A 22,995-nucleotide genomic window follows, 5' to 3' on the forward strand; every position below is an offset into this window, starting at 1 on the left:
GGTTTCCAGCTTCATCCATGTCCCTGTAAAGGACATGAACTCATTCTTTTTTAATGGCTGCATAGTATTCCATGTGGTATATGTGCCACATTTTTTTTTATCCAGTCTATCACTGATGGGCACTTGGGCTGGTTCCAAGTCTTTGTTATTGTGAATAGTGCTACAATAAACATACGTGTACGTGTCTTTATAGAAGAATGATTTATAATCCTTTGGGTATATACCCAGTAATGGGATTGCTGGGTCAAATGGTATTTCTAGTCCTAGATCCTTGAGGAATCACCACACAGTCTTTAACAATGGTTGAAATAATTTACCCTCCCACCAACAGTGTAAAAGCGTTCCTATTTCTCCACATCCTCTCTAGCATCTGTTGTTTCCTGATTTTTTAATGATCGCCATTCTAACCGGTGTGAGAGGGTATCTCATTGTGGTTTTTATTTGCATTTCTCTAATGACCAGTGATGATGAGCATTTTTTCTCCTGTTTGTTGGCTGCATAAATATCTTCCTTTGAAAAGTGTTCATGTCCTTTGCCCACTTTTTGATGGGGTTGTTTTTTTCTTGTAAATTTGTTTAAGTTCCTTGTAGATTCTGGATATTAGCCCTTTGTCAGATGGACAGATTGCAAAACTTTTCTCCCATTCTGTAGGTTGCCTGTTTGCTCTGATGATAGTTTCTTTTGCTGAGCAGAAGCTCTTTAGTTTTACTTAGATTCCATTTGTCAATTTTGGCTTTTGTTGCCATTGCTTTTGGTGTTTTAGTCATGAAGTCTTTGGCCCATGCCTATGTCCTGAATAGTACTGCCTAGAAAGTTTTCTTCTAGGGTTTTTATGGTTTTAGGTCTTACGTTTAAGTCTTTAATCCATCTTGAGTTAATTTTTGTATAAGGTGTAAGGAAGGGATCCAGTTTCAGTTTTCTACATACGGCCAGTTAGTTTTCCCAACACCATTTATTAAATAGAGAATCCTTTCCTCATTCATTTTTTGTCAAAGATCAGATGGTTGTAGATGTGTCGCATTATTTCTGAGGCCTCTGTTCTGTTCCATTGGTCTACATACCTGTTTTGGTACCAGTACCATGCTGTTTTGGTTACTATAGCCTTGTAGTACAGTTTGAAGTCAATTTCTTACAAATTAAACATACACCTACCATATGACCAAATCACTCCACTCTTAGATATCTGCCCAAGAGAAACAAAAGCATTTGTCCATACAACGAACAGTGTGTACATAAATGTTTGTAGCAGCTTTGTTATAGCTCAATATTGGAACAGCCCAAATTTCCACCAGCCCAAACTTCCATGTATCCAGGTGAACAGACACATGAGTTGCATTATAGCTGTACAATGGAATACTACTCAGCAATAAAAGAATAAGCTATTGATACACAAAACAACACAGATTAATCTCAAAATAATTATGCTGAGTAGAAGAACCCAGACCCTCGAAAAAGTACATTCTGTATGACTCGATTTATATAAAGTGCTTTAAAATGTAAACTACCTGTTAGTGACAGAAAGCAGACTGGTGGTTGCCTGAAGATGAGGAGTGTAAAGGGATTACCAAGGGGCACAAGTAGACTTTTAAGGGTGATACGTATGTCCATTATCTTGATTGTAGTAATAATTTCACAGGTACATAAATATGCCAAACTTTTTAAATTACGTAAACACATGCAGTTTATTGTATGTTATTCATACATCAATAATGGTTGTAACAGAATTCTAGAGCATGAGAAGCTGTGGTCTCACATAAGTCTACAGAAAAGGAACTCAGGAAGTGTATCACTCATGTGCACTTTCTTGAGGAGAAAAAAAATATCATGAAGACAGAATCTGACCACTGAAATTACTCAAAGACCCACAAATGAGGAATTTGCCTTATGAAAGATAAGCAGATACTCGATGCAAACGATCTGTGGAAATCAGGTTAGAAAAGCAGAAAATATTGTTTTTGAAGTATATGCCACAACACAAAAATAATCATTTAATTGTAAGAAACAAGAATAAAAATCTCAGAACATGCCAACACACCCTTAAGTGTTATGAGAATAAGGAAGATCACAATAGACACTATTTTGCTTCTGAAGTCATTTAATAAAGGCTTAAACATATCTTAAAAGTGTACCTGAAAATTGAGCCCCATTATCAAGAGATTAAAACCAAAACCAATATGAATACATAAAAAGTGGATGGAAAAGATTAAACACATCTACAGTGAGATTAAATAAGATAAACTCAACTGTCTGTATAAAGACAAAAGGATTCCGTCAAACAACTGGAACCCAACGACTTAATACAAAATCCAGAAAAGTCAAAGGTCAGAGAATGAGCAAGAATAAACACTGATAAAACAGGCAAATAAGGATTACAACATTAATAACTTTACAATGTAAAGATAAGTAAAAACTGTCATAATTCAACAGTGAAAAGGAAAAAAGGAAATGGGAAAACCAATGTTGTGACTGAAATGTAAGCAAAGGGCAAGAAGACAATTCACTGAAGAAAAATAAATGGCCAATAACCGTATGAAAAAGATGATCAACCTCATTAGACAGTAAAGCAATCTCTAGAGGACAGGGAAACGCCATAGTTTGCCATTTGACGGGCCAGGACCTTTGAACCTCATGAACTCATATCCAGAGATAAGGGTCTATTAAGAGTACTCAGAGCCCTCGAAAATGCTCATGCCATGTATTTTTTTTAACCTTCTATCAAATGTAAGACACTCCTACAGTGTTTCAAAAGCAATTTCACTGAATCACAGAAACTTTAGTCAACTAGATGCAAATTCTCTTCACCACATCTCTTTAGAACAGACAAGACATAACAGGGGTGTTGTTTCACCTCAGGTATTAAGGAAAATATGCACATGCATGTGAACTTGGAGACACCTTTCCTACCTCCCCACCCCCAAATTCTTTGGTCTTCCGGTACCTTCCCACCCATGCTTCTGTCATACTTAAGGACTTCAGCTTCAACCTCGCTCCTCACTAGGCTGTGGACTCCAGATAATCTGAGCACAGCTTCTCTCAGAACCCACTCCCAATTCCAAATGGGGCTATGCGGGAGGAAAATGGACTCTTCTTCCAATCAAATAGACCAGCCTTGGCAAAAATATCTGTGGTATGCTTTAAAATACTATTAAATTCTTTTACAAAATGAACACATCTGATAACTTCATCCCTATAACTCAATGGTTCTCAACTGAGGGCAATTTTGTTTCCCTGGGGGCATTTGGCAACATCCAGAAGCATTTTTCTGTGTGTGGGTTTTTATTAACATCAAAAAACACGCTGGACAAATTCTAGAAGAGTTAAAAAAACTAAGAGGCATTTTTGTTTGTCTCAAATCATGGGGCCACTAACATTAAGTGTGTAGAGTCCGCCCTGCTGCTAAACACCAGGTAATGCACAGGACACTCTTTCTTCTACCCTACAACCAATTATCTGGTCCAAAACGTAAACAGGCCAAGATTGAACAATGCACTTTAACCTCAGTTTTACAGAGATATCAATAATTTAGATGTTCATTTGTAGTAACATCTCCTCGCATTTTAATTCAAAGTGCATTACTGTCTTAACAACTGTGTTTGTATTTCCAGTGGTCCTTGCAGCTCTTAACACACTGGAGATAAATACAGAATTCATTTTACAGATAAAGAAACTAAGCCTCTAAATGTTTTACATTAGTAAATGATAAGAGAATTCAAATCCTTCGATCTGGTCTATTATTGCATTCATATAATAACATATCCTTGACAGAACTGCGTATGCCTAAAACCAACTTTTAGCTTACATGAGCTGAAAGTTCGCTATGTTACTGCTAACAAATTTTAAGATGGCCATACTTCTATACTGCATTATTATTAAACAGAAGATTTAATCTTGCTAGAAAAAAAATCAGCTAAATGAAATTCACTTCAGAATGAGGTATGTGGCAGTTGTGTACATGGCATGGATGCTTAGAGGTAAGACAAGGTCTGCACACCCTAGAATTTAAGCTTCTTGATGGTACAGGCAGCACAAGCACACAAACCCGGGGTACCAGAAGCCACAGTGGGCGCCACGTGAGTATTACCTACATACCGGGCAGCTTTCCCCAGGAAAATACCTGGGAGCCAGTTTCCTTGCAGGTGATGAGACTATGCTTCTCTGTCACCTTTAGAGATAAAATTACATACTTCCTCCAGGACTGGGTTGGGGGAAGGTAGAGGATGAGGTCTGCTTTTGATTATGAGGATCTCAACATGTAATCCTACTTCCCACCAAGCCAATCTCCCCCACAAAGTTCTCTGCAAATCATCTCATAGTGAAAATGGATGACATCTGTGAGGCAGTTTTAAGAATTTTTAACTCACAAAAGGGGTCTTTCCTGACTTTCTAATTGTTTTGCTTCCTGTGCTACTCTGTGTGTATTTTTAACTTGAATTTTCACTGAGATAACTGTAGATTCATATGCAGTTGTAAGAAATAGTAAAAAGAGCTATATTTTAACTCAGTTTCTCCACTGTATCATTCTGCAAACACTATGGCAAAATATCACAAGTAGCCCAGCGACACTGGTCCGATCCATCTGTTTGTTCAGAAGTTCTCAGTTTTGTATGTCCTCATTGGTGTTTGTACATGTATTTAATTCTACACAATTTTCTCCACTGTGTGGGTTCATGAACACCACAGCCAAGACACAGAACAGCGTCAGCACCCCGAGGATCCAGTGTGTCGCTTTTATAATCACACTCACCTTCCTCTGGCCCTCCCTCCAGCCCTGGCAACCATCACTCTACTATTCATGATGAAAACTTTTCCATTTTAAAAAGGTCATGTAAACGAAAGCATGCACATGTAACCTTTTGGAGTTGGCTTTTTTCACTCAGCCTAATTCTCTGGAGACTTCTCCAGGTTGTTGTGTGTGCCAACACTTCACTCCTTTTTACTGCTGAGTTGTATTCCACGGTATGGATGTATCGCTGTTCAACAACACATCTTCTGAAATACATCTGGGTGGTTTCTTGTTTGGGGCTAGTATAAACAGAGCTGCTATGAACATTTATATACAGGTTTTAGTGCAAATATAAATTTTCATTTCTCTGGGAGAACCCTCAAGAGTACAATTAGTAGGTCAATTATAGTAACCGCATGTTTAGATTTATATGAAACTGCCACACTTTTTTCCAGAATAGCTGCATCACTCACATACCTACCAGCGATGCATGCGTGATCCAGTTTCTCCACATACGGTTTTTTCCAGAATAGCTGCATCACTCACATACCTACCAGCGATGCATGCATGATCCAGTTTCTCCACACACGGTTTTTTCCAGAAGAGCTGCATCACTCACATACCTACCAGCGATGCATGCGTGATCCAGTTTCTGCACATCCTTGCCAGTATTTGGTGTTGTCACTGTTTTGTGTTTTGGGTTTTAATTTGCATTTCCTGGTGGCTAATGATGTTGAACAGGTTTTCATGTCCTTTTTGCCATCTGTGTTTCCCCTGCAGGGAAATGTGTGTTCATGTCTTTTCCCTGTTTCCTTTATTTTTATACTACTGAGTTTCGAGAGTTCTTTCTATATTCCAGAAACTAGGTCCACTGTCAGATACGTGACTTGCAAATATTTTCTCCTATTCTATATTTATCTTTACATCTTCACATGGTCTTCTGCAGAGACAGGTTTTGTTTCTTCGTTTTTGTGAGACCAGTCTTGCTCTGTTGCCCAGGCTGGAGTGCAGTGGTGTGATCAAGGCTCACTGCAGCCTTGACGTGCCAGGCTCAAAAGATCCTCTGCTTCTGACTCCCGAGTAGCTGGGACTACAGGTGCACACCACCACACCCGGCCAATTTTTTATTTATTTTATTTACTTACTTTTTATTTTACTAGAGACAAGGTCTCACTATGTTGCCTAAGCCGATCTTAATTAAACTCCTGGGCTCAAGGGTTCCTCTTCCCTTGGCCTCCCAAAGTGCTGGAATTACAGGCATGAGGTCTGGCCCAGAGCAAGTTTTAAATTCATCGATCTTTCCTTTACGTATTGCACATCTGGTATTAATTCTCTGGTGTCAAGAACTCTTTGCCTAGCCCTGTAAGCTGAAGCTTTACTCCTAGTTTTTTCTCCTTAAAGGTTTTATTCTAGTTTTACATTTTACATTAAGTCCATGATCCATTTTGAGTTAGTTTTTGTTTAAGGTGTGAGGTCTTTGTATATTCAGACTTTCCATACCATTTTAGTATTTTGTGGTATTCTTTGTTCCTAGTTTTTAAGGCTATTTTATTTTATTTTATTTTGACATGGAGTCTAGCTCTGTTGCCCAGGCTGTGATCTCAACTCACTGCAACCTCTGTCTCCCGAGATCAAGCAATTCTCCTGCCTCGCCTCCGAAGTAGCTGGGACTACAGGCATGTGCCAGCATGCCCAGCTAAATTTTTTTTGATTTTTAGTAGAGATGGAGTTTTACCATGTTGGTCAGGCTGGTCTTGGACTCCTGACCTCAAATGATCCGACCGCCTCGGCCTCCCAAAGTGCTGAGACTACAGGCGTGGCGCCCAGCCTTAAGGCTGTTTCTGAACCTGCTATTTATTCTTCTTTTGTACCACTTATTGTACTACAACAGAGGGCAGGAAATAGTAGTAAAGGGAGAATCAAAATAGGGATGAAGCAGGGAGCAGATATTTCTGAGAAGCCCAAAATTTAAAGTAGAAAATAAAAACCTGTGTTCAAACACCAGCTCTGCCCTCACTAGCCAAATACTCTTGGAGAAAGTCTGTAGAAAGCAGCATTCTGCCAGCTACAAAGAGCTGCAGAGCTGTTGGCCTCTGATGACGGCTTTCTAGTGTCCCACCCACTTCTCCCTTCAGCCACAGGTAATCAACTTGGCATGACACGAAGTGGCTGTTTTGAGCACAAAATTAGTTTCAATATTGTAAAACTGATTATGTAGAATGAGAAAATCCAGCTTTGTTTGTAGAGAGAAAAATAATGGGGGGGGGAAAAAAAAAGCACTACCTTGTAGTACATTTGGGTAGTGGGATGCAAGGGTAACGACCCCTGCCCCTATGCTATTGCAGAGGGGTTAAGAACTTAGGCTTTAGATCCTGGCTAACATGGTGAAACCCCGTGTCTACTAAAAAATACAAAAAAAAACTAGCCGGGCGAGGTGGCGGGCGCCTGTAGTCCCAGCTACTCAGGAGGCTGAGGCAGGAGAATGGCATAAACCCGGGAAGCAGAGTTTGCAGTGAGCTGAGATCCGGCCACTGCACTCCAGCCTGGGCGACAGAGCGAGACTCCGTCTCAAAAAAAAAAAAAAAAAAAGAAGAACTTAGGATTTAGAGTCAAATGCTTGGTTTTCAATTCTAGCTTTATCACTTAATAATCACTTATCTGCTTAGGTTAAACTCTCTGCACTTTAATATGGTCACCTGTAAAATCATCATAAAATGAATACCATCTCACGTATTTAAGAATTTAGAATACCTGACACTTGTCAATACCCAATAAATATTACTTATATTTATTACTTTTTCACATTTTTCAAATTTTCTACAAGCGTATATATTTTTTATAATAGAAGTCCTTTAATTCGAAACAAAACATGAGTACTTCTAGGTCTCCGTACAAGTCAAAAATCACAGTTTCTTCTCCATTTCCTTTTCTCCTAGGAGAACATTAAAGCTCATTCCCAAGACAATTTAGAAAAGAAGTTGGTAATCTATAGCCCATAAGCCAAATCCAGTCTTCTACTAGCTTCTAAAAATAAAGTTTTATGCCCATTTCTCACGTACAGCTTTCATACTCCGATGACGGAAGTTATGACGGAAGTTGAATAGTTGTGATAGAGACCATTCAGGACACAAACCCCGAAGAAGTTAACATCTGGCCCTTTACCAAAAAAGTCTGCCAACATCTGACTTAGATCAACAGAAATAATGCCACAGTATCTTATTTCCCTACATTAAATCCCTACATAAGAAAATCTGTGACCTAAAAATCTACGACAATCTGGCATACCATCTCCTCATGAAAAACACAGACAACGGACAGTCCCACTAGTGAAAGGCAGTACGATTCTGATGCTAACCATCTGCATTAGTCTGTTCTCACACTGCTAATAAAGACATACCCAAGACTCGGTAATTCATAAAGAAAAGAGGTTTAATTGACTCACAGTTCTGCAGGGCTTGAGAGGCCTCAGAAAACTTACAATCATGGCGGAAGGGGAAGCAAACATGTTCTTCTTCATATGGCAGCAGCAAAAAGTGCCGAGCAAAGGGGGAAAAGCCTCTTATAAACCCAGCAGATCTCATGACAATTGACTCTCATGAGAACAGCAGCACGGGAGTAACCGCCACCATGATTCAATGACCTCCCAGCGGGTTCCCTTCCACAGCATGTGGAGATTCTGAGAATTACCAATTCCAGACAAGATTTGGGTGTGGACACAGCCAGACCATATCACCATCCAGACAGTGTCAGAATCTGCAGGGTAAAGGGCACAGTCTCTCACAAGACAGCCCTCACTTCAGACACCAGTTACAAGTTTGGGGGTCCCCAGCCCACCGACACTTCTGACCAACCAGCTACAAATCTAGGGGGTTCCCATGAACTCCAATCAGGCTTGATAATTTGCTAGAATAACTCAGTAAAGCACTATACTTAATTATTACAGTTGTATTCTAAAGGGGCATAGAGGAAAAGGTCTGAGATGAGGGTCCCCACAGAACTTCTCTGTCCTCTTCTCCACAGATCAGGGCATATCAGTCTTTTGGCACACTGATGTGTTCACCAACCAGAAAGTTCCAGCAAGCTTCAGTACCCAGAGTTGATTCAATCACTGACCACCATGTGACCCAATTCACCTCCCAGATTCCCTAGAGGAGGGTGGGTCGGCTCAAAGCCCAACCCTCTAATCACATGGTTGGTTTTTTCTTTTTCTTTTCTTGAGATGCAATCTTGCTCTGTCACCGAGGCTGGAGTGCAGTGGCACGATCTCGGTTCACTACAACCTTCGCCTCCCGGGTTCAAGCAATTCTGTGTCAGCCTCCCGAGTAGCTGGAAATACAGGCGCATGCCACCATGCCTGGCTAATTTTGTATTTTTAGTAGAGGCGTGTTTTCACCATGTTGGTCAGGCTGATCTCAAACTCCTGACCACAGGCGATCCACCGGCCTCAGCCTCCCAAAGTGTTGGGATTACAGGCGTGAGCAACTGCACCTGGCCAACATGGTTGGTTTTTCTGATGACCAACCCTATCTTGAGTTTTCTCATTAGGTATAAACTCAGATGTGATCCAAGGGACTCAGGAATAACAAAGACACTCTTATTATTAAGGAAATTCCAACATTTAGAGCATCTCTAGGACCAGAGACAAAGACCAGATTACTGCACTAGCTATAAAATCTTCTTGCTGGCCGGGCGCGGTGGCTCAAGCCTGTAATCCCAGCACTTTGGGAGGCCGAGACGGGCGGATCACGAGGTCAGGAGATCGAGACCATCCTGGCTAACACGGTGAAACCCCGTCTCTACTAAAAAATACGAAAAACTAGCCGGGCGAGGTGGTGGGCGCCTGTAGTCCCACCTACTCGGGAGGCTGAGTCAGGAGAATGGCGTGAACCCGGGAGGCGGAGCTTGCAGTGAGCTGAGATCCGGCCACTGCACTCCAGCCTGGGCGACAGAGCGAGACTCCGTCTCCAAAAAAAAAAAAAAACAAAAAACTTCTTGCTAAGAAACAAAAATGAATTTAAACCTAATCCATCCAGACTCTAGATTTAGCTAACAGTTTACAGAAAATTCACACGATAAGTGATTGTTAAATAACACCAAGAGGATGAAAATAGCCAAACCTAGAATGTTGGAAATCCTATAGACAAAAGAGCTAATTTCATTAACAACAAAAAGGTGAGTAGGGGGAACAGCATAAAAGAGACTTCGGAGACATAGCACCCACGCAATGTGTAGACCTTGTCTCGATCTTGTTTGGGACAAACCAAATGCAAAAAGGCATTTCTGAAGCAGTGGAAGAAAACCGAACACAGACCAACCAGGTCTGATATGATATCAAGCATTCTGGTTATCTACTGCTGCATAATAAACCACTCTTAAGGTTTAGCGGCTTAAAACAACAATTTATTCTCACGTAATGTCCCTTCTGTGTTGCAGTTACATGTGAATTCAGGCAGCATTTATCTGAAAGTTCAGATGTGCTGGTTGTCTAAGGAGGCTCACATGATGGGAAAGTGATGCTGGCTGTCAGATGGGAGGGAGCTCAGCTGGGAACACTGACCAGAAGACTACATGTGGCCTCTCCATGTGGCTTAAGTTTCTCACATTATGGCAATTCACTTCCCAAAGAAAATGTTCCAAAACTGACAGACCCAGGTAGAAGCTGTCAAACTTCATGTGATTTAGCCTTAGCGGTACCAAAATGTTCTGCCACACTACATTAAGTCAAAATACTATTATTATTGTTCTACAGAGTATGCATTCATTTCGTTATCCACACACTTAAACATTTTAAATATTCTTTGTTCCTTTGCATTTCTGAGCTTCTAAAATCATTTACCTTCAGCCTAAAGACTGTATTATTTCCTTTGGCATAAATTTTCTGGTGACAAATTCTCTCCATTCTTATCTATTTTAAAATGTCTTTATTTCACTTTCATTTATAAAGGATATTTTCATTGGGTATAGAATTCTAGTTTGGTAAATTCTGTCAGTAAATTTTATTATATATTATTTTTGTCTCTCATTGGTTCAGTTTATAAGTCAGCTGTCAGGCTAATTCTACCTTCTTTGAAGGTCTCTCTTTTTTTCTCTATTTGCTTTTAGAATGCATTTCTTTGGCTTTGATTTTCTTTTTTTTTTCTTTTTCTTTTTTTTTGAGATGGAGTTTCACCTTTGTTGCCCAGGCCAGAGTGCAATGGCACAATCTCGGCTCACTGACTGCAACCTCCGTCTCCCAGGTTCAAGCGATACTCCTGCCTTAGCCTCCTGAGTAGCTGGGATTACAGGTGTGTGCCACCATGCCTGGCTACTTTTTTATTTTTAGTAGAGACAGGGTTTCACCATGTCGGTCAGGCTTGTCTCGAACTCCTGACCTCAAGTGATCCACCTGCCTCAACCTCCCAAAGTACTGGGATTACAGGTGTGAACACTGTGCCCAGCCTGGCTTTGATTTTCAATACTTTTTCTATGAACTGCTCAGATCTCCCTACAAGGAAGAACTGGTCATTCAGTTATGAAAAACACTGCTGGCTACCAGCCTCCACCTACAGCCTTTGGGATCAACGGTGGCATTTGAGGTAAGGCCAAGTTCTTCTTGGGCTCCTCCCAGACAATGAATGAGCACAGCAGGTGTACCAGGGCCTGGCCAACCCTACCCAGTGCAGGATGCTTCCAACAGGCAGTCTTTGCTCCAGAGCTCCCCACTGGGTTGGCCGAGGCTCTGCATCACAGTCTGAGACTCTCCTGGCCCAATCCTGCTTTCTTCAGCTTATTTTTCACAGGCAGTAGTCCTCAATCTCTTGCACTCCTAACTCTGTCTCAGGATCTTGTTGAGAACTCAAACTGACATGTGATAAAGGCTATCTTGGGGGGCGTGGCAAAGGGGGCAGTGAAGAAAAAAATCATACCTAACCGTGAAATACTGAAGGTTGTATTTCTGAGATGAGTAAAGTGTCAAAGAGGACTACTAAATACCACTGTATTAACATCATACTGGCTGTAGCTAGTAAAGTTAAGGTATAAAAAAAGAAAAGGTAGAATGTGTGATAGTTGATTTTGGGTGTCAAATTGAAGAAATGTCATCAAGCTCAGATTATGATAGTTTATGGAGGTTGTTCAAAAGCATCTAGAGCTAAGTTATTAGAATCAATAAGTAATTTAGCAAGTTTTCAGGATACCCAGTAAATATATTAAAAGCAACCACATTTCCACATTTTATATTGAGTCGTATGAAACTGCCACTTTTATAGATCAATAAAGGCCGGGCACCAGCAATATACTTCAACCTAACAACCACAAAAAGCAAACATTTTGAAAAGATGTCACTTACAATAGTATTAAAAATACCAAAGACCCAGAAATAAATCTATCGAAAGACGTTCAAGATCTTTATGCAGAATATAAAATTATGAGATAAAGAAGACCTAAATAAGTTGAAAAACATAGTGTGTCAGACTGAACACTGAAGATTCTGAAAGATTTTTAATTCTTGCCAAATTTGGCCGGGCGTGGTGGCTCAAGCCTGTAATCCCAGCACTTTCAGAGGCCGAGACGGGCGGATCACAAGGTCAGGAGATCAAGACCATCCTGGCTAACATGGTGAAACCCCGTCTCTACTAAAAAATACAAAAAACTAGCCAGGCGAGTGACGCTAATAAAAAAACCCGATTTTGTGTGTGTGTGTCTGTGTGTGTGTGTGTGTGTGTGTGTGTGTGTGGAGATAACTGAAAAGATACATATGGAAGGCAAAGGACTGAGAATAACCAAGATGTTACTGAGGAGAACAACATAGTGTCAGGATTTGTTCTACCACATATCAAAACTTTAAAAACTATACTCATTAAAACCGTGACCCTGGTATTAGGATAGACAAATATGTCAAAGAAATCCAATACAGTGCCCAGAAACAGGCTCACACATATATGAACACTTGATTTACGAATAAGGTGTCACTGACAAATACTAGGGAAAGAAAACATTGGGAAAGTCAATAAAGGATGCAGAGACAATCAAATACAAGGAAGAAACAAAATCCTGACCTCACATTAACAACAAAAATTTATTCCAGACGGAATTTGAGCTCACTGTGAAAGGCAAAACAATAAAATTCTAGAATACAGGAGAATATCTTCACGACCTTGTGATAGAAAAACATTGAACAAGACACAAAAGTATTAACCATAATGGAAAACACTGACAGACTGAACTTCATTAAAATTAAGTATTTCTGTTCATCAAAAGTCACCATTACATAAGCCAAAAGGGCAATCCATCCAGTGAGAGAAGCTATTTTCAATATATATAACCAATAAAGAACTCATATAATGGAACTGGTTTTTGTTACTGGTGTGAGGTCAGGATTCCAATAAAGAGCTTGTATTCAGAACTTACAAAGAACTTATGCAAAACAGCGGGAAAAAAGACATGCAAACCAAGAGCCAAATGGGTAAAAGACTTAACGGATGTCACAAAGGAAGATATCCAAATGGTCAAGTAAACATGAAAAGTTGCTCAGCTTTATGAGAAATCAGGGAAACGAAAACAAAATGGCAATTAGAGATCATTAGCCATTCTCCAGAACGGAAGGAGGGAAGGAAGAAAACACTTTATAAAGTTGTTGCAGAGGAATTCCTGATGATGGATCTGCAAACCAAAACCACCACTTTGGAAAACTATATGCACTATCTATTAAAACTGAAGAGACACATACGCTATGACAGTGGTCCCCAGCCTTTCTGGCACCAGGGACCGGTTTCACGGAAGACAACTTTTCCATGGATGGGAGTTAGCGGGATGGTTACAGAATAAAACTGTTCCACCTGAAATCATCGGGCACTAGTTAGATTCTCCTAAGGTGAGCACAACCTAGATCTCTCATGTGCAGTTCACAATAGGGTTTGCACTCCGATGAGAATCTAATGCCACCGCTGAGCCGACAGGGGGCAGAGCTCAGGAGGTAATGTTCACTCGTTCACCCACCACCCGCTGTGTAGCCCCGATCCTAACAGGCCACGGACCAGTATCGGTCCACGGCATATGGGGGTTGGCGATCCCTGCCCTATGACCCAACAACTGCACTCTAATCCCTCGGAAAAAAAATCGTTTGAACATATATATTATGTTCACCAAGAGACAGCATTACTCTTAATAGCAAAAAGCTAGAAGCAACCAAAATACACATAAACAGCAGAAATAATACATAAATTGCGGCATATCCATACAATGCAATACTATTCAGCAACGAAAATGAAGTAACTATAGTTACGCTCAACACATAATGCTGTGAATCTTAGAAACATAATGCTGAGAAAAACGAGCCAGAAAAAAAAAAAAGAAATACCAACTGTATGAACTTTAAAAAAATGTGACCCTGTAGTATCTGGAGATATATATTCAGATGCTAAAATTACAGGGAAAGGCAATTATTATAAAATTCAGGAAAACGGCTAACTTTATGGGTGGTAACTAGGAGAGAGCTTGAGGGGAAACTTTGGAGGGTACTGGCCTGTTTTTAGTTTTAACCGGGGTGGTGGTTACACAGGTGTTTGCCTTGCATTCCCTCCCCAAATGTAAGCATCTATATGTAAATTATATCTCACAATAAACACTTTAAAGAAAAAAAAAATGAATCAAAATCATATACTCTTTGGAAGAAGGCTCAATATAGGTTCTCTAAGTGGTGAGAATTCCACTTATGAAACATGGTTTTTGCCAGGCACGGTAGCTCACACCTGTAATCCCAGCATTTTGGGAGGCCAAAGCAGGTGGATCCCTTGGGGTCAGGAGTTCGAGACCAATGTGGCCAACATGGTGAAACCCTGTCTCTACTAAAAATACAAAAGTTAGCTGGGTGTTGTGGCACAGGCCTGTAATCCTGGTGGCTGAGGCAAGAGAACTGCTGGTACCCAGGAGGCAGAGGCTGCAAAGAGCTGAGATTGCCTGCTGTACTCCAACCTGGGTGACAGAGTGAGACTCCATCTCAAAAAAAGTAAAGAAATTAAAATAAAATAGGACTTTAAGTTTTAAAAGACAAAGTTCTGCCAGGCATAGTGGCTCAGGTCTATAATCCTAGAATTTTGGGAGGCTGAGATGGGAGGACTGCTTGAGTCCAGGAGTCTGAGACCAGCCTGGGCAACATAGTGAGACCCCACCTCTACAAAAAATTAAAAATTAGCCAGATGTGGTGGCACGTGCCTGTAGTCCCTGCTACTTGAGAGGTTGAGGGGGGAGGGTCACTTGAGCCTGGGAGGTTGAGACAACAGTGAGCCAGAATTGTGCCACTGGCCTCCAGCATGGGTAACAGAGCAAGACACTGTCTTTTTTTTAAAAAAAGACAAAATTCTGTTTGTATTTTCAACTCACAAACATTCTAGACCTTGCTTTCCAAAATTTTAAAATTATGGCATGATAGTGAAAAAAATACAGAGTTAGTTTTTTTCCTGAGCTTTATCTTCATTAAAAAAAGTTAAGATTAGACTGGGCGCAGTGGCTCACACCTGTAATCCCAGCACTTTGGGAGGCTGAGACGGGGGGATCACAAGGTCAGGAGATTGAGACCATGGTGAAACCCCGTCTCTACTAAAAATACAAAAAATTAGCCGGGCATGGTGTTGGGCACCTGTAGTCCCAGCTACTTGGAGGCTGAGGCAGGAGAATGGTGGGAACCCGGGAGGCGGAGCTTGCAGTGATCTGAGATGGCACCACTGCATTCCAGCCTGGGCGACAGAGCGAGACTCCGTCTCAAAAAATAAATAAATAAATAAAAATAAATAAATAAATAAAAGTTAGACTAGAGGCCGAGCATGGTGACTCCCATCTGTAGTCCCAGCACTTTGGGAGACCAAGGCTAGAAGATGGCTTGAGGCTGGGAATTCAAGGCCAGCCTGGGCAACACAGAGTCAAGGTTGCAGTGAGCTGTCACTGCACCACTGCACACCAGCCTGCGCAATAGAGTGAGATCCTGTCTCTATGACCTGTGTGGTCAGTCAGCCGCGGAGCTCCATATGCTGACCAAGCTCTGATGTGCTCTCTGGACCTCCAAGGTCAGGACGTGGGGGTCCACTGGCCCTGTGGGGACGGGCATGCATTCTTTACCCAAGCTCAGCCACCATCTTCCTGCCTGTGGTACACCTAGCCCCTGGCCCCACCACATCCCACCACCTGTACAATGGTACCCTCGGGTACCGTGCCATCAGCTGCTGGTGAGGCCCAGGTGAGTTCGTTCCTGTAATGCCCTTAGGACAGTATCTCTCACCAGAAAATTTTAAAGCTCTCAAGGTGATTCTAATGTGGAGCTGGGGCTGAGATGCTCCAGGTTTTGAGGTCTTTGGCCAAGTGCATGAACCTCTTAGAGGCAGAACGGCTGGGCAATAATGGGGGCTTTGCCCACCACTTTAGCTCAGGACTCACAACCCCCCTTTTAAAATGAGGTGCAAAATAAATTTGAGGGACTTGAACTCAGGGAACACTTTTTTGTAGTTGTTGAGACAGGATCTCATCCTGCTGCCCAGGCTGGAGTACAATGGCACAATCACAGCTCACTGCAGTCTTGACATCCCAGGCTCAAGCGACCCTCCTGCCTCAGACACCAGAGTAGCTGGGACCACAGGTGTGTGCCAACACACCTGGCTAATTTTTTGTAGAGACAAAGTTTCCCTATGCTTCCCAGGCTGGTCTTGAACTCCTGGACTCAAGTGATCGACCCATCTCAGCCTCCCAAGATAGTTGGGATTGCAGATGTGAACCACCGCGTCCAGCCCTGCCTCTATTTTTTTTTTTTTAAAAAACAAAGTAAGATTAGGAAGCAGATTCAGGTTTATTAACACATTATGCTTGTAAATGAAAGCATCTTTCGTTATTCCATTTTATAATCTTTCAAAGGAACAGGTTAGGAGAGCCAACGATTCTGATCAGTTAGGATGGCAAAGATGGTTTGAGATACTTGACCAGGGCATCCTGTGGTTATAGCCTTGACGTGGACTTCTGTTGAGATGCAGATTCCTCAGCGTCTGTGTCATCTCAGGAACTGTCTGATCTTTATGTATTCTGGATGCTAAATCTTAGTCCAGTCAAACAGGAATGACAATGGCCAATGCATCAACTAAAGAAAACATGATCTATGGGGGTTATAATTTCTATTCGTAACAAGCGCAAACCCATGGAATATCCGAGAGCACTGCACGTGCATCGTGCCATGGGGAGTTTTGAAATCAGACATGGTAAGTATGGTACGTACTGGATACTGGATTCCTGCTCTAGCAATTGAGTACTAAGGAATAAATTATTTAACTTCCATAAACCTAATTTTCCTTATCGTTAAAAAATAAAGAAAACAAGTCTAATGTTTTTGGCAATTTTTAAAATTTATTTTTTACTGATTTCTTATCAGTTGATTTTTGAGGATTAAAAAAATTACTGAGTTGGCCAGGCATGGTGGCTCACACCTGTAATTCTAGCACTTTGGGAGGCCGAGGCGGGTGGATCACGAGGTCAGGAGATTGAGACCATCCTGGCTAACACAGTGAAACCCCGTCTGTACTAAAAATACAAAAAAAATTAGCTGGGCGTGGAGGCGGGCGCCTGTAGTCTTAGCTGGGCGTGGAGGCGGGCGCCTGTAGTCCCAGCTACTTGGGAGGCCTGGGCAGGAGAACGGTGTGAACCCGGGAGGCAGAGCTTGTGGTTAGCCGAGATCGTGCCACTGCACTCCAGCCTGGGTGACAGTGCGAGACTCCGTCTCAAAAAAAAAAAAAATTACTATGAGCCAAGCCACATGAATGTACATGAATTCCAGATCTAAGAAGGAATGTTCTTGGGCAAAATTCTAATTTTAAATAACGTAAAACAAGGTTGTTGCTTTGCCACTCTCCCTGCTTTAGCTTAAATTTAGAGAAAAGATATATATTCTGCCACAGAAATGCTACCCGTATCTAATCATAACATAAGAAACCAGGAGTTATTTAAAATAGTTAAACCTATTGGTAAATTATAGTCAGAAAAAGGTAAGTTTTATGTCAAAATAAAAACTTTCTGAGAAACATTCAACATTAAAATGAGTAATTTTATATGTATTCAAAAGGGTCTTATATTCAGCTATTTAGGGGCCATATACTCTATTATATAGCATCTCAATATTAGACATTCTACAGAACTCTTAGTGAGGTTTTCTTTGTGGCTTAAGTAACTAACTGATACTACTTGCCCTCAACATTTTTCTAGACCAAAATTACCTTCGCCACAGAATTATGAGGTCTCGCCCAAGCTCCTGTCCAAGCATCTGAGCAGATCCAAAGACTAGTAGCGAACCACATCCCGGTTCACAAGCTTTTCCATACCCAACTCCATCTAGATATAGAACAGCAGCCTCTCTCAGCAAAAATACAAATCATGCTCCAGAAGTTTTAGAATGGATTATCAACCTGCAGCCTAGATGTCCAGTTCCTAACAGACACGAATTCCTCCTCAATCAATAAAGAACAACCACACTGAGGGAATTTTCCAGAAATTCAGTCCTGATTTGCCTGCCATCCAGATCCTGTCAACAACCACCTAAAGGAAGATATTTAAAACATTTGTTCCCGTACGTTCCTCAAGTTCTCACCTTGAAACAGATTAAAGAACTAGAAAAAAGAAACTTACGATCATTTTTTAGTAGGAAGGCTTTATAAAATTAGACTTCATTATGTTCAGCTTTTATTCAGTTTTAAAACATACAAAGCTGACTCTAGGCAAATACTGTGCAACCACTGTCTATTACATTTCTCAACATCTCTTACATAAAGAATGATAAATTTATTTAAAAATTTAGAAGCAACAAAAGTTTGTCTTCCAAAAGACTTACTAGCTTCATTGCCAGAGAAAACGATTCTTAAAATCCATCACTTTTTTTCTTGCTCTCTTCATCTAGCTTAATGTATAAAATGTAATCTAAATTTATGCTAAAATGCAAATAAAAATCTTGTTCCATGTCCCTAGTATCATTATTTTCTCTATTGTCTTGATCTTTTCCTGCCTTTATTATAAACTACAGGAAATATTTTTCCAAAATTATTTAGGTCACTTAGTTATAAATAAATTAAAAATACTATAGGTAGTATTTCATAATAAAGAGACTAACAATCATATCTGGAAGGAGAACACTGGGATTCTCGCGTCAGTCCCAGTACCAGAAAGTCATGGGATCTTGATCACCTTTCCTAACCTAAACATTGTTTTCCCTTGAATATAAAACTAATTAAAAAATTATCAGTCAGGCTAGCAAACAGCATGTTACTTGAAAAACAAATGTTATCATTACAAAGTTACTAGGAAAGGACAAGCACAGAATATGATAAAAGTTTGTAAGAAAGAAGAAAACACCTAGCCGTAAGAAATCCGAGGGTTAGTTAAGGTGGCATTTACTCTCTCTTTCAGCTCTGAAATTCTCAAACTCATTTTTAGCTGGGAAGCCTGAAATAGGCTTCATGGTGATATCTGAACCAGCTCTGAAAGGAAGGACAAGATATGTATCGGATTACACTTTCTTTTTTTTTTTTTTTTGAGAGGGAGTCTCGCTCTGTCGCCCAGGCTGGAGTGCAGTGGCCGGATCTCAGCTCACTGCAAGCTCCGCCTCCCGGATTTACGCCATTCTCCTGCCTCAGCCTCCCGAGTAGCTGGGACTACAGGCGCCCGCCACCTCGCCCGGCTAATTTTTTGTATTTTTTTTAGTAGAGACGGGGTTTCACTGTGTTAGCCAGGATGGTCTCGATCTCCTGACCTCGTGATCCACCCGTCTCGGCCTCCGAAAGTGCTGGGATTACAGGCTTGAGCCACCGTGCCCGGCCTGGATTACACTTTCAAATTTTATGTATACTTAATGATGTGACTTAGGATAGCAAGTAGAAGTACAGTACAGGTGAAATCTATAGTACTTATCCTCTCTAGATAAGTTCTCTTCTAGATAAATATTTTGAGATCCTCCATCTGAATTCACACTCAGAGAATCCCTGCTCCTGATCTGAAGAGAACCCCAGGTCCTGATCTGACCCCTTCTCCTCAAATCCACGGGCACAAACACTTGCCACAGATTGATGATGTACTTATTTACAAGATTTTAATACCACAGTGAGTTTGCATTTTAAAGAAAGATTTAATCTAAAAGATAACTCACGTAACTACGGAGGTTTTTATATTATTAAAGACTCTACTGACCTATCTTCAAAGCTCATAAACCAATTACATTTCAGATAAACCAATTACATTTTTAAAAGAAAACTAATAACCAGATATTATTCAAGGCTTAACAATAACTTTTCAACTTAAAAAAAATTACCTGTAGTAGCCCTCCATCATCAAAACGCAGTACTTCTATTATGCTCTCTGACTGAATGAATGCTGTGAAGAAAACAAAACATACCATCACTTACAGGAACATAAATTTGATTTTCATAACATCTTTGACCTTAAAGTTTATTAACATAATTTTATATCTAAAAATGGACTGCTTAATGGTAATGGTTAAAAAGAAAAATATGACTAATACTTCAGAATTTTATAAACTAAAAAATACTTTAAAATAAAATAAAGCAACTACAACAACCTGCAGGCTATATGCATCAACTTCAAAATATCCATTACTGTTATACTATGAGAAAGCACAAAACAGTCATATTCAACAAGATGCAACTAATTATTTTCCCTGATAGATTAACTGAAAATATCAAAAGCATATAGAAAAGATCACTACAGTATTCTATTTCCCCCAAGAAATGATCAGCTGAAATTCTTTATCACCTGCTCTTTGTAGTAATGATATGACCTGGGATCTACAGTCCAAGGGACTTGGGGAGGAAGTGGGCAGGGAAAATAGCAAGATCATTCTGATCCAAGAAACAGCAACGCAAAGGTAATGTATTTAAAAGCTAACATAGTTATACCACACAATCTGGCAATCATGTTCCTAGTATTTACTGAACTGATTCGAAACCTTACATATAAAAATCTACATACAATTCCTTAAAACAGCTTTATTCATAATCAACAAAATCTGGACACAGTCAAGATGGCCATCCAAGGTGAACAAACTGTGGTATATCTATACAATGGAATATTACTAAAAGAAAAAGCTACATACTGTATGCTTCCAAGTACATGACATTCTGGAAAAGGCAAAATTATGGAGATAGTAAAAAGATAAGTGGTGGCTAGGAGATCGGGGGCGATGGGAAAGTTTCAATAAGTGAAGCACAAATACATTTCAGGGTGGTAAAACCATTCTTCATCAAATTGTAATGGGGGATACAGGACATCATGCATTTGTCAAAACAGAACTTCACAGCACAAAAAGTGAACCTAAACATGTGTAAATTTTAAAAATCATTTAGGAGGCTGGGAGACTCCAGGATGGAATGCATAATATGACAAAACAATTTAACTGTATTACAAATGAATGTATCAGCCTTACTGAAGTTGGGGGAGAGGGAAGAGTGCTCACCTAAGTAACTCTGGAAATGAGTAGAATCTGTAGGACTGAAGGTGAAAGAAACCATACATATGCACTGTATTCTAGTTGACAATGCTTTTTCCCATGGGAGTTTGGGTTAACCATTCTGAGGCCACTACACACGTATACTGAAATCGAACAATTAGGTACACAGATGGTAGACACTGGGAGCCAGGTGTCTCACTGTTGGAATAGCAATTTATGCAGAAACAAGGGGGGAAGCCAAAATTAATGGCTGAGGGTCGGTGATATCAGTATGAATTCATGTTTAGTGAAACATATAAGAATGTTTATAGATGTGTATATTCATAGGTTAGTATACACAGATGTATTTCCTTGCTCTGTCAGCTCTAAGGGCCTAAAGCAATGACATGCCAATAGCAAAGAACACACCTAGAACTCAGATCTTGTGTTCCAATATTATTTTCCAATAAAAGAAACCAGGGCTTCCTGGAGCAATGGCTGATTTGAGGACAGGGGCAGGAAATACACGAGATGAGAATGGAGCATCCCACAGTGCCGGAAAGTAAAGAACAGAGGAAACCACCCAAATCCTACACGGATGGGGACAGGGAAGGAAGGTAAGAATCAACAGAAAGAGCTCCCAAATGACCAAAGCTGAAACAATCTGAGCAACAAAATGAAGTAGTACTTGATGTAGCCCAAAGTATAAAACAAATATCCATAAACCCATACTGCTGTAAACTGCTGAATAAATGGGAGAAAAGGGACCAAGTTCACATGCAGAATTCCAACTTATGTGATATTTCATTTGGCTTAATATGGAATTCACTGACTCCCATTAGTTGGTCTTTTGGAATTCAGGGAAGACACTCAGTGTCCCACACATGTACCTGGCTGTTGCGGTATGACAAACGTGGACAGTCAAGCAGCAGGATAAGACACTAGTTAATTAGATTACATTACCTAGTTGGATGTTTTTTCTGCCTGCCAAGCATCCTTTTCTCCCTAGTCTAGTAGTCACATCCTGATTTTATTTTGGGACAACTCCTGTCCTCCCTTTCCTGTGTTTCTCTTCAAGGACAGTGCTGACCTGCTCCACTTCCATTCATGCCCTACTAGTCTGTGGCATACAGAGAATATTGAATAAATACTGAAAGCATGAATGATATCCTACCTTCTTGCTCAGGTACAACAAGCATTGGTGTTTGTACTCACTGATGCAAATGACCTTTTTCTAGTTATGTTATCTCTAGTCCTGGCTTATAGTGGGATTTCAGTATCAAGATCAGAGCTAATGGCTCCAACAGAATTACTGACACAGTATACTTAGAATGTCTCTAAGTAAAGTGATAATCTCTTTAGAAGAAAGGACTATGAAGATAAAAGGCTCTGCTCAGCTCACCCATCCCATTCCTCACCTGTTCCCCCTACCTTTTAACACAAACTGAAATTTCGCAGGATCCAGAGAATTTTTTGGTTATTCCCTACTGAACACAAATTTACTGACATAAGAACACAATAAACTAACAAGAAATAACTGAACAGCCAGATGCTCACAATGTAAAAGGGCCTCTAATTAGAAACTTTGTCTAACTGGCAGAGGAAACCAACAAGAAACAACTGGAAAAGAGCTCCAGGTGGCTGCTATTGGAGTTCCAATAGAATGACCACTGAATGAGTTCCCACCATCGAGCCAGAAGAAATGTTGATCTAACTGAAGAGAACTACATAAAGGCAGTAGTTTGGGTACACTGCATTTTAAATTACAAGCTTTAAAAATATACATAAATTAGGAGCAGGGCGTGGTGGCTCACGCCTGTAATCCCAGCACTTT

At 40.4% G+C, this 22,995-nt stretch overlaps 1 protein-coding gene across 1 annotated transcript in view; it reads right to left on the reverse strand.

Moving 5' to 3' along the window:
- TMEM131 (transmembrane protein 131) overlaps nt 1-22,270 on the reverse strand; it is a 193,605-nt gene extending 171,335 nt beyond the window's left edge. The window contains exons 1-2 of the mRNA XM_011956651.1: nt 22,252-22,270; nt 20,028-20,089 (exon numbers count right to left, since the gene is read on the reverse strand). Coding sequence (XP_011812041.1) covers nt 20,028-20,089; nt 22,252-22,270 — 81 coding nt within the window. The remainder of the gene's footprint in view (nt 1-20,027; nt 20,090-22,251) is intronic.
- Nucleotides 22,271-22,995: the final 725 nt, after the last annotated feature.

This window comes from Colobus angolensis, unplaced genomic scaffold (assembly GCF_000951035.1).
Source record: "Colobus angolensis palliatus isolate OR3802 unplaced genomic scaffold, Cang.pa_1.0 Scaffold42, whole genome shotgun sequence".
Classification (NCBI taxonomy): Eukaryota; Metazoa; Chordata; class Mammalia; order Primates; family Cercopithecidae; genus Colobus; species Colobus angolensis.